The 19,308-nt window shown below is 41.8% G+C and overlaps 1 protein-coding gene across 1 annotated transcript in view; it reads right to left on the reverse strand.

Moving 5' to 3' along the window:
* Window positions 1-19,308, reverse strand: part of LOC142201125 (fibrocystin-L-like) — a 152,763-nt gene that overhangs the window by 19,681 nt on the left and 113,774 nt on the right. The window contains exons 63-72 of the mRNA XM_075271950.1: window positions 9,699-9,789; window positions 8,669-8,817; window positions 7,241-7,363; window positions 6,700-6,811; window positions 5,757-5,870; window positions 5,484-5,649; window positions 1,438-1,670; window positions 862-1,029; window positions 616-773; window positions 380-509 (exon numbers count right to left, since the gene is read on the reverse strand). Of these exons, the coding sequence (XP_075128051.1) occupies window positions 380-509; window positions 616-773; window positions 862-1,029; window positions 1,438-1,670; window positions 5,484-5,649; window positions 5,757-5,870; window positions 6,700-6,811; window positions 7,241-7,363; window positions 8,669-8,817; window positions 9,699-9,789 (1,444 nt within the window). The remainder of the gene's footprint in view (window positions 1-379; window positions 510-615; window positions 774-861; window positions 1,030-1,437; window positions 1,671-5,483; window positions 5,650-5,756; window positions 5,871-6,699; window positions 6,812-7,240; window positions 7,364-8,668; window positions 8,818-9,698; window positions 9,790-19,308) is intronic.

Below are 19,308 nucleotides of genomic sequence, written 5' to 3' on the forward strand. Positions count from 1 at the left end.
ACAGCAGACAACAGATTGTCACCGCCAAGATGATTAGAGAAAATCTCTAAAACTAACTCAAAATTTTTAATTATTTGTATTTGCAAAACATTTTTAATTTTTAATTATCTCCACATTTAAACCTGCTTGTGTTCATGGGAAAACCTCTTTAACACCCCACATAGTGAATTGGTGCAAAAAAAGGCTGCGGAAAAGACCATGGCGGAAACGCATCGCAGTATTGTCTGCAGAGTTTTGCTCTGCAGACTTTATGCCTCTATTACACCTATATAGAACACATCAGCGTTTCTGTAGGTATAATTGACATGCTTCAGATTTTTTTTTTAAATATGCCAATGTGTCCTATATAGATGTGGCGATGGAGTGTCCAACAACTTACCCTGATAAGTAGGCGCATTCAGTGTATAGTCCGATCCCTGCCGCTGTATATTTGTAGGGTTTATATACGCACTATTAACATAGACATCCAGTCGCTGAGGATTTGAGAAGTAGATCCCCACAAGGACAGACTACAAGAAAGGAAATGTAATGACGTCAGTGATACCCAGAGAATATATTATAATGTATTACATTGCTAATCCCCCAAGTCACCATCTGGTTATTGGAATATGTTACCTTGGTGTTGTCTGTGTTCAGCATTTTCAGTCGCAGATTCTGGGGGCTCGTGCTGGTAAAATAAACCTCACATGACTTGTTTGTAGCCACTATAGAGTGAAACAAGGAGACCCTCCTCTGACAGTTATATCCAGAACACCAGCCATGGTTCTGGGGGCCTAAATACAGAAAATACAGAACATTACACGGAAGCCATAAGAATAAATCCATGGAAATATGTATATGGAAATATGACGTCACATGTACCATTGATAAGGTCCACATATCCGTCCTCCAGCACAGCCACGGGTGACAGGCGTCTCGTCTCAGAGTCGGCATCAAGACTCTCAATGACAAGCATCTCGTAGTTCAGGCCAAAGCATTTGTAGCTCTCCCAGGCCGGCATGTATACACATGTGTTATCCCGGATAATCCCTGAGAGATACAAACACAGACTACTGAAGGGAGGTGCAGAACTGATTTGTGAATGAGCAGGTAACTACAGAGATCTGTCTATATATTTCATAAAAGAAGGAACTGCCTGAAGAAAAAGCCTCTGTGCTCTGAAAGCTTGCAAGTGTAATATTTCTGGTTACTCAATAAAGGTATCCTACCTACAGAACTTTTATTTTTCGACTCAAAAGTATCAAATATTTCATATGTATAATACAAATATGTAACAGCTCAGTTAGAGAAGAACGTTATAACCTGTTTTATTATAGAAAGGAAGTTACATAGGATACAATATAACGAAAAATAAATAAAAATGGGAGTTACACTTTCTTGAAAGCTTAGACACACTTAATGTACTCTGTGCCGTATTCATAGTCTCAGGGTGCTTACCTTTGTTCGGCGCCACCTGTGATACAGGGATTCGACTTCCATTCAGGGCAGTCAGCATGACTTTTGGAATCCTGTAGTCTCCAAGCCCGTATCTTGTGTCTCCATTCCACTGATATTCTGATTGTGGTATTACAGCTCCAACCTTCCCCAGGAAAGAACCATCAAGATCTTTCAGCAATGTCTTCCTCTTAGCATCACAGGTCATATCTACACATTCGGAGGGGTTGGCTTTTCTGTAGTAAGAAGACAAGAAATATTAATGAAATTCTAATAAAAAAAAAATAAAAAAAATCTCCTCTCACTTTCACTATAGATAATGATTAGAGATGAGCGAACACTAAAATGTTCGAGGTTCGAAACTCGATTCGAACAGCCGCTCACTGTTCGAGTGTTCGAATGGGTTTCGAACCCCATTATAGTCTATGGGGAACATAAACTCGTTAAGGGGGAAACCCAAATCCGTGTCTGGAGGGTCACCAAGTCCACTATGACACCCCAGGAAATGATACCAACACCCTGGAATGACACTGGGACAGCAGGGGAAGCATGTCTGGGGGCATAAAAGTCACTTTATTTCATGGAAATCCCTGTCAGTTTGCGATTTTCGCAAGCTAACTTTTCCCCATAGAAATGCATTGGCCAGTGCTGATTGGCCAGAGTACGGAACTCGACCAATCAGCGCTGGCTCTGCTGGAGGAGGCGGAGTCTAAGATCGCTCCACACCAGTCTCCATTCAGGTCCGACCTTAGACTCCGCCTCCTCCGGCAGAGCCAGCGCTGATTGGCCGAAGGCTGGCCAATGCATTCCTATGCAAATGCAGAGACTTAGCAGTGCTGAGTCAGTTTTGCTCAACTACACATCTGATGCACACTCGGCACTGCTACATCAGATGTAGCAATCTGATGTAGCAGAGCCGAGGGTGCACTAGAACCCCTGTGCAAACTCAGTTCACGCTAATAGAATGCATTGGCCAGCGCTGATTGGCCAATGCATTCTATTAGCCCGATGAAGTAGAGCTGAATGTGTGTGCTAAGCACACACATTCAGCACTGCTTCATCACGCCAATACAATGCATTAGCCAGTGCTGATTGGCCAGAGTACGGAATTCGGCCAATCAGCGCTGGCTCTGCTGGAGGAGGCGGAGTCTAAGGTCGGACCTGAATGGAGACTGGTGTGGAGTGATCTTAGACTCTGCCTCCTCCAGCAGAGCCAGCGCTGATTGGCCGAATTCCGTACTCTGGCCAATCAGCGCTGGCCAATGCATTCTATTAGCTTGATGAAGCAGAGTGTGCACAAGGGTTTAAGCGCACCCTCGGCTCTGATGTAGCAGAGCCGAGGGTGCACAAGGGTTCAAGTGCACCCTCGGCTCTCCTACATCAGAGCCGAGGGTGCGCTTGAACCCTTGTGCAGCCTCGGCTCTGCTACATCAGAGCCGAGGGTGCGCTTGAACCCTTGTGCACACTCTGCTTCATCAAGCTAATAGAATGCATTGGCCAGCACTGATTGGCCAGAGTACGGAATTCGGCCAATCAGCGCTGGCCAATGCATCCCTATGGGAAAAAGTTTATCTCACAAAAATCACAATTACACACCCGACAGAGCCCCAAAAAGTTATTTTTAATAACATTCCCCCCTAAATAAAGGTTATCCCTAGCTATCCCTGCCTGTACAGCTATCCCTGTCTCATAGTCACAAAGTTCACATTCTCATATGACCCGGATTTGAAATCCACTATTCGTCTAAAATGGAGGTCACCTGATTTCGGCAGCCAATGACTTTTTCCAATTTTTTTCAATGCCCCCGGTGTCGTAGTTCCTGTCCCACCTCCCCTGCGCTGTTATTGGTGCAAAAAAGGCGCCAGGGAAGGTGGGAGGGGAATCGAATTTTGGCGCACTTTACCACGCGGTGTTCGATTCGAACATGGCGAACACCCTAATATCCGATCGAACATGTGTTCGATAGAACACTGTTCGCTCATCTCTAATAATGATGTCGTGTCAGCATAGTTATAGTTTTTACACGGGTTCGACCGGTAATAAGTCTATATCTATAATGTGAGTGCAAGGTGATTTACTTATTCAGGACCTAGTTATTACGTACACTGGACTGTAAGGACATGCACCCATATGTATTATTTGCACCCAGCTGCTGCCTGCTTGTGTTAGTACCAAGGAATCCACCATCGTGTAAGAAATATTAATAATGCCACATTTACACTGCATACACAGACATTAGTGGTCGTGGATTATAATATGGTCTTTTTTGGGCTGCTATCCAGGAAAGCTCATGGTCACACAAATCTCTCGCTGCCTTCTGATCAGTGGGGGCATTGGGTACCCATTGTTTGCACAATGCAAAACCCAAGGTAACTCTGGGAATTGATGGAGAATGAGTATTTCTATGAATGATCATTCAGCTGATGATCTGTCCACTTAAGACCCTTTATTTGGGGGCCACAATCATCATACAACCCACGGCCCATGGTGGTCTTACCTGGGTGATCAAAATTTTCAAGAAAACATATACCACACAGGCCAGGCAGACCATATGGTTCTAATAGGAACCTAAGGCCCCATATATATAAGAGAAAGTCACCCAAACCCCATGATTTCATTGGGATCAGACAAATATATTTGCATGGAGAGCTCTCAACTTCTCTCGAATTCCTTTATTCTCAGGTAAAAATAAGGTGCCACCAGATATGTCTGGCTGACATTAGTCTCCCCATTAATAGCATGTGCATGCTTCCCAAACTAGACATATATGTGTATGGACGGGCGAGGGAAAGGAATAGCTATCGGCCCTGCCCTAGTTAGTTGCATTCAATTTGTATGGCCACCGTAAAGGAGTTGTCTAGTTCCTGCTTGTGTTATTTAATGCTGCGGATACAGAGGATATAAACATAGTAAATAAGTACTCACCTATCCATGGGCCTCCGTTTCCAGTATTTATTGTATACACGTCCTTGCCACTAGTGCAAGGAGCCTTGTAATCCGATTTCCGATCATTTTTCATTCGAACCCGATCTCGATCCCAATGTAAGTCAACTGGATTTTTTTACTAATCGGAGATCAGATTTTAAAAACAATCCTATTCACTATACAGCATAGAATCTAACAATTGAACACTTTAATTGTTAGAACCCACGCTGTGTAGTGATTTTGTTTCATCACTAAGTAGCAAGAGGATTTTTTATTAATCCTCTGGCTACTTAGTCCCCCCTAGTGTCCACTTACCTGCAGAGATGGCTGGTCCGGTGCCCGGTGTTCTCATTTTTCTTCGCCTCGCTGCCCTCGCCTCCCAGGTTAGGAGAGTGTGGGCGGGTACTGGGAGGGGAGATGTCATGTCTCCCCACCCTGTACCCGCCCACACTCTCCTAAGCCACAAGCCCCGCCTTCTTCCTAGCTCTTTAACACTAACCTGGGAGGTGGGGGCAGCGAGGTGAAGAAGAACGAGAACACTGGGCACTGGACCAGCCATCTCTGCAGGTAAGTAGCTTCTAGAGATGTTAGCTAGTCTCCCATTAGAATGAATGGACGCAGCCGGCGCACAGGGGGTTAAGGCTGTGTGCCGGCTGCTTCCATTCATTCCTATGGAACCGCAGGGGAGTATACACTACTCAGTGTGAAGGCTAACATTGTTAGCTTTTCCCACAATGCTTGGCCAGTAGCAAAGCATTGTGGGAAATAATCACCGATCTCGATCCCACCTAAAAAGATCGTGTTCGGAATTCCGATCGCGATCGTGAAATTTTCTCGATCGTCAATTGGCATCCCATCTTTTCCAAACACGATCGCTCAACCCTAAACGTGACTGCTGCAATGTGCAGTATATGAAGAGGTCACCACTGAGGCCCGTGATTGGCTGCCTTCACACAGGTGGCACAGACGTGTATACAATGAACGGAGCTGCTGGTAAAGGAAACAGAGGAATGGGGACAGGTGAGTATTTGCTGCTTATGTTTATATCACCTGTAGATAAGGCATTAAATAATGAGAACAGGAACCGGACAACCCCTTTATTGCAGTACCCACAATACACTTACGATACGTCTGGTCGGTGGATAAAGACTTTCTGATCCTCGGAACTGTCTAAAATTGTAATTCTTGAGACTTCCACTGGATGCTGCAAATCTTCATTTCCAGGGTTTGTTATAAACATGACATTGGATTGTCCCGAGCACACAGACTTGTATCCCACAAATGTCGTATCTTCAATTGGAACCAGAAAGACAACATTTTATTGCAGCAACAGAAGGAAAGTGAATTTATATAAGATGACTTAGCCGCCCGTAATGACGTATAATAGAATAGTTTACCTTCCACGGTCATGAGGCCACTGATGGCATTGTGGCTCTTTAGTCTCGCCGATGGGTATCCAGCTCCAGTAGAGGCAGAGGCAAAGTTGGGCCAACAAATACCACTTCTGCCACCTGTAGAAGAATTGTGGATGTAGAACAAGAATATGTTATGTGACTGGAAACATAGAGTAAAATCATAACCAATAAGATCTGTTAAAGAGAGCTCAGATAGTACTTGACCTCAGTAAGGGCACCTTGTTACAAACAGAATTTATGCCACTTTTGTCTATGGGCTATGTCTGTTATGGCAACTCAGCCACTGACATACCTATAGGGCCTGCAATGGTCACAGGTGAGATCTGGGCTCGTGAGCCATAGTGGCCCACAGGTCACCCTCCCTACACTACAGCTGGTTAAAGGTCTTTACTCTCTTTTCTGGTTTTCTGTGATGGCTGGCAGTTAGTGCATCCGAAATGTCCCTTATCCTTTGGTGCACTGGAGAGAGGATATTGAGGATACACAGCCTTCCACTGTCAGAAGGTGAAAATTAATTGGTCGGCATACAGCGAAGGAAGGACACTGAATGATGGGACACTTGTGGGCACACACGTTGTGAACAAGTCTTTATGGTGGCCTGGGTTCGAATCTTAAAATTCTACTGAAATGTATGGTGCGGATGTGGCTGATATTGTGTGGAGAAGAAGATGAGCTTTTACACCAATTACCTGAGCTCATCTTTATTTAAGTGTCTTGATCAAAGCTGCAATATGACCCACGATCAATGGACAAGAGTGGCACCTTGCTCAGCATTGACTGAGGCGCCCGGGTTCTTAGTATCCATGGTCAATGCCAATGAGCGCATGGTTTATGCTGCATAATACAGGAGCGAAGCGGCTGCCATATTTAAGTACTCGACATCTTCCATACTATTACGGTGGATGACGGAAAGGATTAGGATTACCTGTTAGGGGTCGGGCACTTCTGTACTGAACAGAAAGCTGGACATAGGAATTGCTGGTTCTCAAGACATCGCTGCAGTCAAAGTCTGGACTGGATCCCACCAGCAAGGATTTCTAAAAGCAAGAAACATGACAAATCTTTAAATTTATATAAAATTCATGTTACAATATCTCTGATGTAAAAGACTAGTAAATCTAAAATAAAACTCAATAGAAGCGTGAAGTAAAGTGCGACGAATACCATTATTTATTTTGCTTAGATCACGATCTACTTTTCTGTTCGCACATTCCATGCAGACACCGTGCGGAGCGCACACGGACCCCATTATAGTCTATGGCGTCCATGTGATTTCACTGCACACCGCTTGCAAATGAGTTTGGTAGTCCATTTGGGAGGGTAGCCATGCGGACTCCCCTGAATGGATTACCAACACAGATGTGAACGAGGCATTAGCCTTATGATGGCTTGTTTTTTGTGGGGCAAGTTGTATTTTTGATTCACAGTAGAAGTCAGTGGCAGATCCTATATATTTCCATACTTACTGAGATGTGGACTGTTTTACTAGATATCTGGTGAGTGCCGGCTGCTGGAGCGTATATTATAGTAAATATTCCCATTCCATTGTCTGCTAGAACTACTTCTGAAATCTTCACGGAGGAAGCAGCCTGTAAAGACGAAGACACAAGACAAGTCAGAATTAGTGATGAGCGAGTAGTATTCGATGGAATACCTCGCCGGCATGGGAATGCGTGTAAGCGGCCGAACACCAAGGGGTTAAACGTTTTGAGTATTCGATGCGTTTAACCCCTTGGTGTTCGGCCGATTACACGCATTCCTATGGGGGCGAGGGATTCGATTGAATACTACTCGCTCATCACTAGTCAAAATCTGTAGTAACAGACACATGTCTGACACTCATCAATTGCAGACTTGAAGTATTGCAGAAGAGAGCCCCTTAGAATTAAGATAAGATAAGATAATCCTTTAATAGTCCCACAGTGGGGAAATTTCAGTATGTTACAGCAGCCTAGTAATACAGATACAGGATAATACACAGTAATATAATACAGACGTAGACACACATATGCTGAGAAGAGAAGATGTACTAGGAGTCCATAGCAGCTAAGGAACAGAAGAGAAAGAAGGAAGACTTCATAGTCATTAGTTCTCTGTGTGGAGTGATCTTCGCTTGGTCTGATGTAGATTATACAGCCTGGTCGCGGTTGGAAGGAAGGACTTGCGATAGCTCCTTCTCACACTTGGGGTGAAGCAGACGGTCACTTACAGTGCTGCCAAGGGGAGGAAGGAGTGGAGAGAAGCTAGGAGAAGAGGCACAGACACAGCCAGAGGCTACTAGAGCGGGAGAGGAAGTTTCTATCTCATCCCAAGTGCTTTATTCCCATCAGTGTCCTATCTGATCTTGATGATGCTTTTGAGTAAGAAAGAAGATAACTTAGATGAGCAGATAGATAGTCCTCTTCTCTCTATGTTCAGTATTTGGGAGACATTATGTCAGCTATTAGACAGAGATAGTAATTCTCCCCTCTACGGGCCCTAAGAAATACACATTATAAACCATAGTATGGTTGCAAATAGTGTCAGTAGAGTACAAGGTTCAGCCTATCACAAGGCATTTTGGGAAGAAGATATTTCTCAGAAATAACATGTACGTGGCTTAACTGTATGCCAATGACCTGGCAAGCTATTGGAATATCTGATTGATTGATTGATTGATTGCTTTGTTTAAAAGAAATAAAGCCTCTAGGACGGGATCTTTGCAAAGCTTTTGCCTGGAGAATGGACAAGGTCATCCATGTCTCACTCATCTGAATCACCGGTGATAATCTGACTATACAATCTACCTGGCACGGACTAAACTACTCTGACACCTTACACATACACAGACATATTACTGATTTATGCAAGATTTGTTGAAAGGCTAGACATACCTATGGAGCACCATACATTACCTGGACATAGATACCATAATCCCAGCATTTCCACACTATAAATCTCCTTATACGAGTACAATCCCGTAGCCCGTATCCATTCATATAGATTCCATATAACCCGCCATAGGCTTCATTGTTCAACCACTGCTGACTGGGACCATTGACATCTGTAAGACAATTGTATTGTGTGTTATTACAGGATGTCATAGTTGTATATGTGCTGTAGTGACATTCAATGTGATAAAGTAACTGACCCTTTGAAAATGGGAATAAAAAAAATGTACCACAATTTTCTGAATGAGAGAAGTTTTACCTTAGCAGCCAGTTTAGAGGGATTCTACCATTAAAAACCTTTTTTTTCTAGTTGACAGTTCGGAATAGCCTATTTTTCTCCTACCTTTAGAGGTCTTCTCTACCCCGCCGTTCGGTTAAAAATCCGTTTTTCATCGGTATGCAAATGAGCTCTCTCGCAGCACTGGGGGCGGACCCCAGCACTCAATCAGTACTGGGGGCGTCCCCAATGCTGCGAGAGAACTCTTTAGCGCCGCCTCCATCTTCGTCAACAATGGCCTCTTCATCTTCTTCTTCCGGTGCTGGGGTCACACTTGTACGCCTGCGCAGTCGGCTCTGCCATCGGGCCGCAAGCAGAGCCAAGTGCACATGCCAGTGGCCATTTTTATGTGGCCGCTTACACAAGCATGCGCAGTACACTCTGTACTCCATAGTACTACGATAGAACTCATTTGCATACCAATGAAAAACGGATTTTTAACCGAACGGTGGGGCGGAGAAGACATCTAAAGGTAGGAGAAGAATAGCCTTTCTTAAGGCTATTCCTACGTGTCAACTAGAAAAAAAAAAAGTTTTCAATGGTAGAATCCCTTTAACCTATTAGTATGCTCAAATACTATAAAACAAATGACACCATAGATCCAAGTATTGAGCATTTGGGAATTGAATTTAGAAAAATAAACCTCAATATGCTCCGTAGTAGTAATTTATCTTCTTCCTCATATGTTACATGTTATTTCATTGTCCTATTACTCACTTTGACAAGATTCTCCATTAATGCGATATCCGGCTCTCTCAAATCCAGCAACCACATTATTCTGCAGCACAATGTCAGCGCCATTACTGATCTAGAGATAAAACAATAAGACTTTAGCTGTGTTATTATAAGAATGTTATTGTAGAAATCGTGACCATAGATAGGGCTGCAGATCTCCATGTTTCTTAATGGGGACAAGATTCATAGGTGTAACTACCAGAGTATCAGAGTATGAACAACTAAGAGGGGCCATTTCCACCGAGACCTCGGGTGTTGCTAATTATAACTATACATAATGGAAGAGGATGGGGAAAGCTGAATGTGCCTCCATTACTTTACTAGGATATCATAATGCCTCCATGTGACATCATTATAATCTTTATATGCTGTGATGTCATGGTGTACAGAGTGATCTTCTTATATATGTATTATCCCTGTACTGTGACATCACTGTGTGTATTATCTTGTACTGTGACATCACTGTGTGTATTATCCCTGTACTGTGACATCACTGTGTGTATTATCTCTGTACTGTGACATCACTGTGTGTATTATCCTGTACTGTGACATCACTGTGTGTATTATCTCTCTACTGTGACATCACTGTGTGTATTATCCCTGTACTGTGACATCACTGTGTGTATTATCTCTGTACTGTGACATCACTGTGTGTATTATCCCTGTACTGTGACATCATTGTGTGTATTATCTCTGTACTGTGACATCACTGTGTGTATTATCCCTGTACTGTGACATCACTGTGTGTATTATCCCTGTACTGTGACATCATTGTGTGTATTATCTCTGTACTGTGACATCACTGTGTGTATTATCCCTGTACTGTGACATCACTGTGTGTATTATCTCTGTACTGTGACATCACTGTGTGTATTATCCCTGTACTGTGACATCACTGTGTGTATTATCTCTGTACTGTGACATCACCGTGGGTATTATCTCTGTACTGTGACATCACTGTGTGTATTATCTCTGTACTGTGACATCACTGTGTGTATTATCCCTATAATGTGACATCACTGTGTGTATTATCCCTGTACTGTGACATCACTGTGTATTATCCCTGTACTGTGACATCACTGTGTGTATTATCCCTGTACTGTGACATCACTGTGTGTATTATCCCTGTACTGTGACATCACCGTGTGTATTATCTCTGTACTGTGACATCACCGTGTGTATTATCTCTGTACTGTGACATCACTGTGTGTATTATCCCTGTACTGTGACATCACTGTGTGTATTATCTTGTACTGTGACATCACTGTGTGTATTATCTCTGTATTGTGACATCACTGTGTATATTATCCCTGTACTGTGACATCACTGTGTGTATTATCTCTGTACTGTGACATCACTGTGTGTATTATCCCTGTACTGTGACATCACTGTGTGTATTATCCCTGTACTGTGACATCACCGTGTGTATTATCTCTGTACTGTGACATCACCGTGTGTATTATCTCTGTACTGTGACATCACTGTGTGTATTATCTCTGTACTGTGACATCACTGTGTGTATTATCCCTGTACTGTGACATCACTGTGTGTATTATCCTGTACTGTGACATCATTGTGTGTATTATCCCTGTACTGTGACATCACTGTGTGTATTATCTCTGTACTGTGACATCACTGTGTGTATTATCCCTGTACTGTGACATCACTGTGTGTATTATCCCTGTACTGTGACATCACTGTGTGTATTATCCCTGTACTGTGACATCACTGTGTGTATTATCTCTGTACTGTGACATCACTGTGTGTATTATCTCTGTACTGTGACATCACTGTGTGTATTATCCCTGTACTGTGACATCACTGTGTGTATTATCCCTGTACTGTGACATCACTGTGTGTATTATCCCTGTACTGTGACATCACTGTGTGTATTATCCCTGTACTGTGACATCACTGTGTGTATTATCTCTGTACTGTGACATCACTGTGTGTATTATCCCTGTACTGTGACATCACTGTGTGTATTATCCCTGTACTGTGACATCACTGTGTGTATTATCCTGTACTGTGACATAACTGTGTGTATTATCTCTGTACTGTGACATCACTGTGTGTATTACCCCTGTACTGTGACATCACTGTGTGTATTATCTCTGTCGTGTGACATCACTGTGTGTATTATCCTGTACTGTGACATCACTGTGTGTATTATCTTTGTACTGTGACATCACTGTGTTTATTATCCCTGTACTGTGACATCACTGTGTGTATTATCTTGTACTGTGACATCACTGTGTGTATTATCTCTGTATTGTGACATCACTGTGTGTATTATCCCTGTACTATGACATCACTGTGTGTATTATCTCTGTACTGTGACATCACTGTGTGTATTATCCCTGTACTGTGACATCACTGTGTGTATTATCCTGTACTGTGACATCACTGTGTGTATTATCCCTGTACTGTGACATCACTGTGTGTATTATCTCTGTACTGTGACATCACTGTGTGTATTATCTCTGTACTGTGACATCACTGTGTGTATTATCTCTGTACTGTGACATCACTGTGTGTATTATCTCTGTACTGTGACATCACTGTGTGTATTACCCCTGTACTGTGACATCACTGTGTGTATTATCTATGTAGTGTGACATCACTGTGTGTATTATCCTGTACTGTGACATCACTGTGTGTATTATCCTGTACTGTGACATCACTGTGTGTATTATCTCTGTACTGTGACATCACTGTGTGTATTATCCCTGTACTGTGACATCACTGTGTGTATTATCCTGTACTGTGACGTCACTGTGTGTATTATGCCTGTACTGTGACATCACTGTGTGTATTATCTCTGTACTGTGACATCACTGTGTGTATTATCCCTGTACTGTGACATCACTGTATCCATTATCCCTGTACTGTGACATCACTGTGTGTATTATCTCTGTACTGTGACATCACTGTGTGTATTATCTCTGTACTGTGACATCACTGTGTGTATTATCTCTGCATTGTAACATCACTGTGTGTATTATCCCTGTACTGTGACATCACTGTGTGTATTATCTCTGTACTGTGACATCACCGTGTGTATTATCTCTGTACTGTGACATTACTGTGTGTATTATCTCTGTACTGTGACATCACTGTGTGTATTATCTCTGTACTGTGACATCACTGTGTGTATTATCTCTGCATTGTGACATCACTGTGTGTATTATCCCTGTACTGTGACATCACTGTGTGTATTATCTCTGTACTGTCACATCACCGTGTGTATTATCTCTGTACTGTGACATTACTGTGTGTATTATCTCTGTACTGTGACATCACTGTGTGTATTGTCTCTGTACTGTGACATCACTGTGTGTATTATCCTGTACTGTGACATCACTGTGTGTATTATCTCTGTACTGTGACATCACTGTGTGTATTATCTCTGTACTGTGACATCACTGTGTGTATTATCCTGTACTGTGACATCACTGTGTGTATTATCCCTGTACTGTGACATCACTGTGTGTATTATCTCTGTACTGTGACATCACTGTGTGTATTATCTCTGTACTGTGACATCACTGTGTGTATTATCCCTGTACTGTGACATCACTGTGTGTATTATCTCTGTACTGTGACATCACTGTGTGTATTATCCTGTACTGTGACATCACTGTGTGTATTATCTCTGTACTGTGACATCACTGTGTGTATTATCCTGTACTGTGACATCACTGTGTGTTTTATCCCTGTACTGTGACATCACTGTGTGTATTATCCTGTACTGTGACATCACTGTGTGTATTATCTCTCTACTGTGACATCACTGTGTGTATTATCCCTGTACTGTGACATCACTGTGTGTATTATCTCTGTACTGTGACATCACTGTGTGTATTATCCCTGTACTGTGACATCATTGTGTGTATTATCTCTGTACTGTGACATCACTGTGTGTATTATCCCTGTACTGTGACATCACTGTGTGTATTATCCCTGTACTGTGACATCATTGTGTGTATTATCTCTGTACTGTGACATCACTGTGTGTATTATCCCTGTACTGTGACATCACTGTGTGTATTATCTCTGTACTGTGACATCACTGTGTGTATTATCCCTGTACTGTGACATCACTGTGTGTATTATCTCTGTACTGTGACATCACCGTGGGTATTATCTCTGTACTGTGACATCACTGTGTGTATTATCTCTGTACTGTGACATCACTGTGTGTATTATCCCTATAATGTGACATCACTGTGTGTATTATCCCTGTACTGTGACATCACTGTGTATTATCCCTGTACTGTGACATCACTGTGTGTATTATCCCTGTACTGTGACATCACTGTGTGTATTATCCCTGTACTGTGACAACACCGTGTGTATTATCTCTGTACTGTGACATCACCGTGTGTATTATCTCTGTACTGTGACATCACTGTGTGTATTATCCCTGTACTGTGACATCACTGTGTGTATTATCTTGTACTGTGACATCACTGTGTGTATTATCTCTGTATTGTGACATCACTGTGTATATTATCCCTGTACTGTGACATCACTGTGTGTATTATCTCTGTACTGTGACATCACTGTGTGTATTATCCCTGTACTGTGACATCACTGTGTGTATTATCCTGTACTGTGACATCACTGTGTGTATTATCCCTGTACTGTGACATCACTGTGTGTATTATCTCTGTACTGTGACATCACTGTGTGTATTATCCCTGTACTGTGACATCACTGTGTGTATTATCCCTGTACTGTGACATCACTGTGTGTATTATCCCTGTACTGTGACATCACTGTGTGTATTATCTCTGTACTGTGACATCACTGTGTGTATTATCTCTGTACTGTGACATCACTGTGTGTATTATCCCTGTACTGTGACATCACTGTGTGTATTATCCCTGTACTGTGACATCACTGTGTGTATTATCCCTGTACTGTGACATCACTGTGTGTATTATCCCTGTACTGTGACATCACTGTGTGTATTATCTCTGTACTGTGACATCACTGTGTGTATTATCCCTGTACTGTGACATCACTGTGTGTATTATCCCTGTACTGTGACATCACTGTGTGTATTATCCTGTACTGTGACATCACTGTGTGTATTATCTCTGTACTGTGACATCACTGTGTGTATTACCCCTGTACTGTGACATCACTGTGTGTATTATCTCTGTAGTGTGACATCACTGTGTGTATTATCCTGTACTGTGACATCACTGTGTGTATTATCTCTGTACTGTGACATCACTGTGTGTATTATCCCTGTACTGTGACATCACTGTGTGTATTATCTTGTACTGTGACATCACTGTGTGTATTATCTCTGTATTGTGACATCACTGTGTGTATTATCCCTGTACTGTGACATCACTGTGTGTATTATCTCTGTACTGTGACATCACTGTGTGTATTATCCCTGTACTGTGACATCACTGTGTGTATTATCCTGTACTGTGACATCACTGTGTGTATTATCCCTGTACTGTGACATCACTGTGTGTATTATCTCTGTACTGTGACATCACTGTGTGTATTATCTCTGTACTGTGACATCACTGTGTGTATTATCTCTGTACTGTGACATCACTGTGTGTATTATCTCTGTACTGTGACATCACTGTGTGTATTACCCCTGTACTGTGACATCACTGTGTGTATTATCTCTGTAGTGTGACATCACTGTGTGTATTATCCTGTACTGTGACATCACTGTGTGTATTATCCTGTACTGTGACATCACTGTGTGTATTATCTCTGTACTGTGACATCACTGTGTGTATTATCCCTGTACTGTGACATCACTGTGTGTATTATCCTGTACTGTGACGTCACTGTGTGTATTATGCCTGTACTGTGACATCACTGTGTGTATTATCTCTGTACTGTGACATCACTGTGTGTATTATCACTGTACTGTGACATCACTGTATCCATTATCCCTGTACTGTGACATCACTGTGTGTATTATCTCTGTACTGTGACATCACTGTGTGTATTATCTCTGTACTGTGACATCACTGTGTGTATTATCTCTGCATTGTAACATCACTGTGTGTATTATCCCTGTACTGTGACATCACTGTGTGTATTATCTCTGTACTGTGACATCACCGTGTGTATTATCTCTGTACTGTGACATTACTGTGTGTATTATCTCTGCATTGTGATATCACTGTGTGTATTATCCCTGTACTGTGACATCACTGTGTGTATTATCTCTGTACTGTCACATCACCGTGTGTATTATCTCTGTACTGTGACATTACTGTGTGTATTATCTCTGTACTGTGACATCACTGTGTGTATTGTCTCTGTACTGTGACATCACTGTGTGTATTATCTTGTACTGTGACATCACTGTGTGTATTATCTCTGTACTGTGACATCACTGTGTGTATTATCCCTGTACTGTGACATCACTGTGTGTTTTATCTCTGTACTGTGACATCACTGTGTGTATTATCTCTGTACTGTGACATCACTGTGTGTATTATCTCTGTACTGTGACATCACTGTGTGTATTATCTCTGCATTGTGACATCACTGTGTGTATTATCCCTGTACTGTGACATCACTGTGTGTATTATCTCTGTACTGTGACATCACCGTGTGTATTATCTCTGTACTGTGACATTACTGTGTGTATTATCTCTGTACTGTGACATCACTGTGTGTATTATCTCTGTACTGTGACATCACTGTGTGTATTATCTCTGCATTGTGACATCACTGTGTGTATTATCCCTGTACTGTGACATCACTGTGTGTATTATCTCTATACTGTGACATCACCGTGTGTATTATCTCTGTACTGTGACATTACTGTGTGTATTATCTCTGTACTGTGACATCACTGTGTGTATTGTCTCTGTACTGTGACATCACTGTGTGTATTATCCCTGTACTGTGACATCACTGTGTGTATTATCCCTGTACTGTGACATCACTGTGTGTATTATCCCTGTACTGTGACATCACTGTGTGTATTATCTCTGTACTGTGACATCACTGTGTGTATTATCCTGTACTGTGACATCACTGTGTGTATTATCCCTGTACTGTGACATCACTGTGTGTATTATCTCTGTACTGTGACATTACTGTGTGTATTATCTCTGTACTGTGACATCACTGTGTGTATTATCCCTGTACTGTGACATCGCTGTGTGTATTATCCCTGCACTGTGACATCACTGTGTGTATTATCTCTGTACTGTGACATTACTGTGTGTATTATCTCTGTACTGTGACATCACTGTGTGTATTGTCTCTGTACTGTGACATCACTGTGTGTATTATCTTGTACTGTGACATCACTGTGTGTATTATCTCTATACTGTGACATCACCGTGTGTATTATCTCTGTACTGTGACATTACTGTGTGTATTATCTCTGTACTGTGACATCACTGTGTGTATTATCTCTGTACTGTGACATCACTGTGTGTATTATCTCTGCATTGTGACATCACTGTGTGTATTATCCCTGTACTGTGACATCACTGTGTGTATTATCTCTGTACTGTGACATCACCGTGTGTATTATCTCTGTACTGTGACATTACTGTGTGTATTATCTCTGTACTGTGACATCACTGTGTGTATTGTCTCTGTACTGTGACATCACTGTGTGTATTATCCCTGTACTGTGACATCACTGTGTGTATTATCCCTGTACTGTGACATCACTGTGTGTATTATCCCTGTACTGTGACATCACTGTGTGTATTATCTCTGTACTGTGACATCACTGTGTGTATTATCCTGTACTGTGACATCACTGTGTGTATTATCCCTGTACTGTGACATCACTGTGTGTATTATCTCTGTACTGTGACATTACTGTGTGTATTATCTCTGTACTGTGACATCACTGTGTGTATTATCCCTGTACTGTGACATCGCTGTGTGTATTATCCCTGCACTGTGACATCACTGTGTGTATTATCTCTGTACTGTGACATTACTGTGTGTATTATCTCTGTACTGTGACATCACTGTGTGTATTGTCTCTGTACTGTGACATCACTGTGTGTATTATCTTGTACTGTGACATCACTGTGTGTATTATCTCTGTACTGTGACATCACTGTGTGTATTATCCCTGTACTGTGACATCACTGTGTGTATTATCTCTGTACTGTGACATCACTGTGTGTATTATCCCTGTACTGTGACATCACTGTGTGTATTATCCCTGTACTGTGACATCACTGTGTGTATTATCCTGTACTGTGACATCACTGTGTGTATTATGCCTGTACTGTGACATCACTGTGTGTATTATCCCTGTATTGTGACATCACTGTGTGTATTATCTCTGTACTGTGACATCACCGTGTGTATTATCTCTGTACTGTGACATCACTGTGTGTATTATCCCTGTACTGTGACATCACTGTGTGTATTATCTCTGTACTGTGACATCACTGTGTGTATTATCTCTGTACTGTGACATCACTGTGTGTATTATCCCTGTACTGTGACATCACTGTGTGTATTATCTCTGTACTGTGACATCACTGTGTGTATTATCCTGTACTGTGACATCATTGTGTGTATTATCTCTGTACTGTGACATCACTGTGTGTATTATCTCTGTACTGTGACATCACTGTGTGTATTATCCTGTACTGTGACATCACTGTGTGTATTATCCTGTACTGTGACATCACTGTGTGTATTATCTCTGTACTGTGACATCACTGTGTGTATTATCTCTGTACTGTGACATCACTGTGTGTATTATCCTGTACTGTGACATCACTGTGTGTATTATCCCTGTACTGTGACATCACTGTGTGTATTATCTCTGTACTGTGACATCACTGTGTGTATTATCTCTGTACTGTGACATCACTGTGTGTATTATCCCTGTACTGTGACATCACTGTGTGTATTATCTCTGTACTGTGACATCACTGTGTGTATTATCCTGTACTGTGACATCACTGTGTGTATTATCTCTGTACTGTGACATCACTGTGTGTATTATCTCTGTACTGTGACATCACTGTGTGTATTATCCTGTACTGTGACATCACTGTGTGTATTATCCCTGTACTGTGACATCACTGTGTGTATTATCTCTGTACTGTGACATCACTGTGTGTATTATCTCTGTACTGTGACATCACTGTGTGTATTATCTCTGTACTGTGACATCACTGTATGTATTATCCCTGTACTGTGACATCACTGTGTGTATTATCCCTGTACTGTGACATCACTGTGTGTATTATCTCTGTACTGTGACATCACTGTGTGTATTATCCCTGTACTGTGACATCACTGTGTGTATTATCTCTGTACTGTGACATCACTGTGTGTATTATCCTGTAGTGTGACATCACTGTGTGTATTATCTCTGTACTGTGACATCACTGTATGTATTATCCCTGTACTGTGACATCACTGTATGTATTATTCTGGTACAGTATTATAACATCATTGTTGATACGTTCACAATTTTGTCTCCTGGTTTCCAAGTCAGCCTTTTCTGGAGAATTAGAGTTGAGCTTCCTGACTGTGCTGTGTATTATCTCAGTAATCCATGTACCATTACCATTGAGCACATTATAAATTATCAAATATA

This window comes from Leptodactylus fuscus, chromosome 4, assembly GCF_031893055.1.
Source record: "Leptodactylus fuscus isolate aLepFus1 chromosome 4, aLepFus1.hap2, whole genome shotgun sequence".
In the NCBI taxonomy this organism is placed as follows: Eukaryota; Metazoa; Chordata; class Amphibia; order Anura; family Leptodactylidae; genus Leptodactylus; species Leptodactylus fuscus.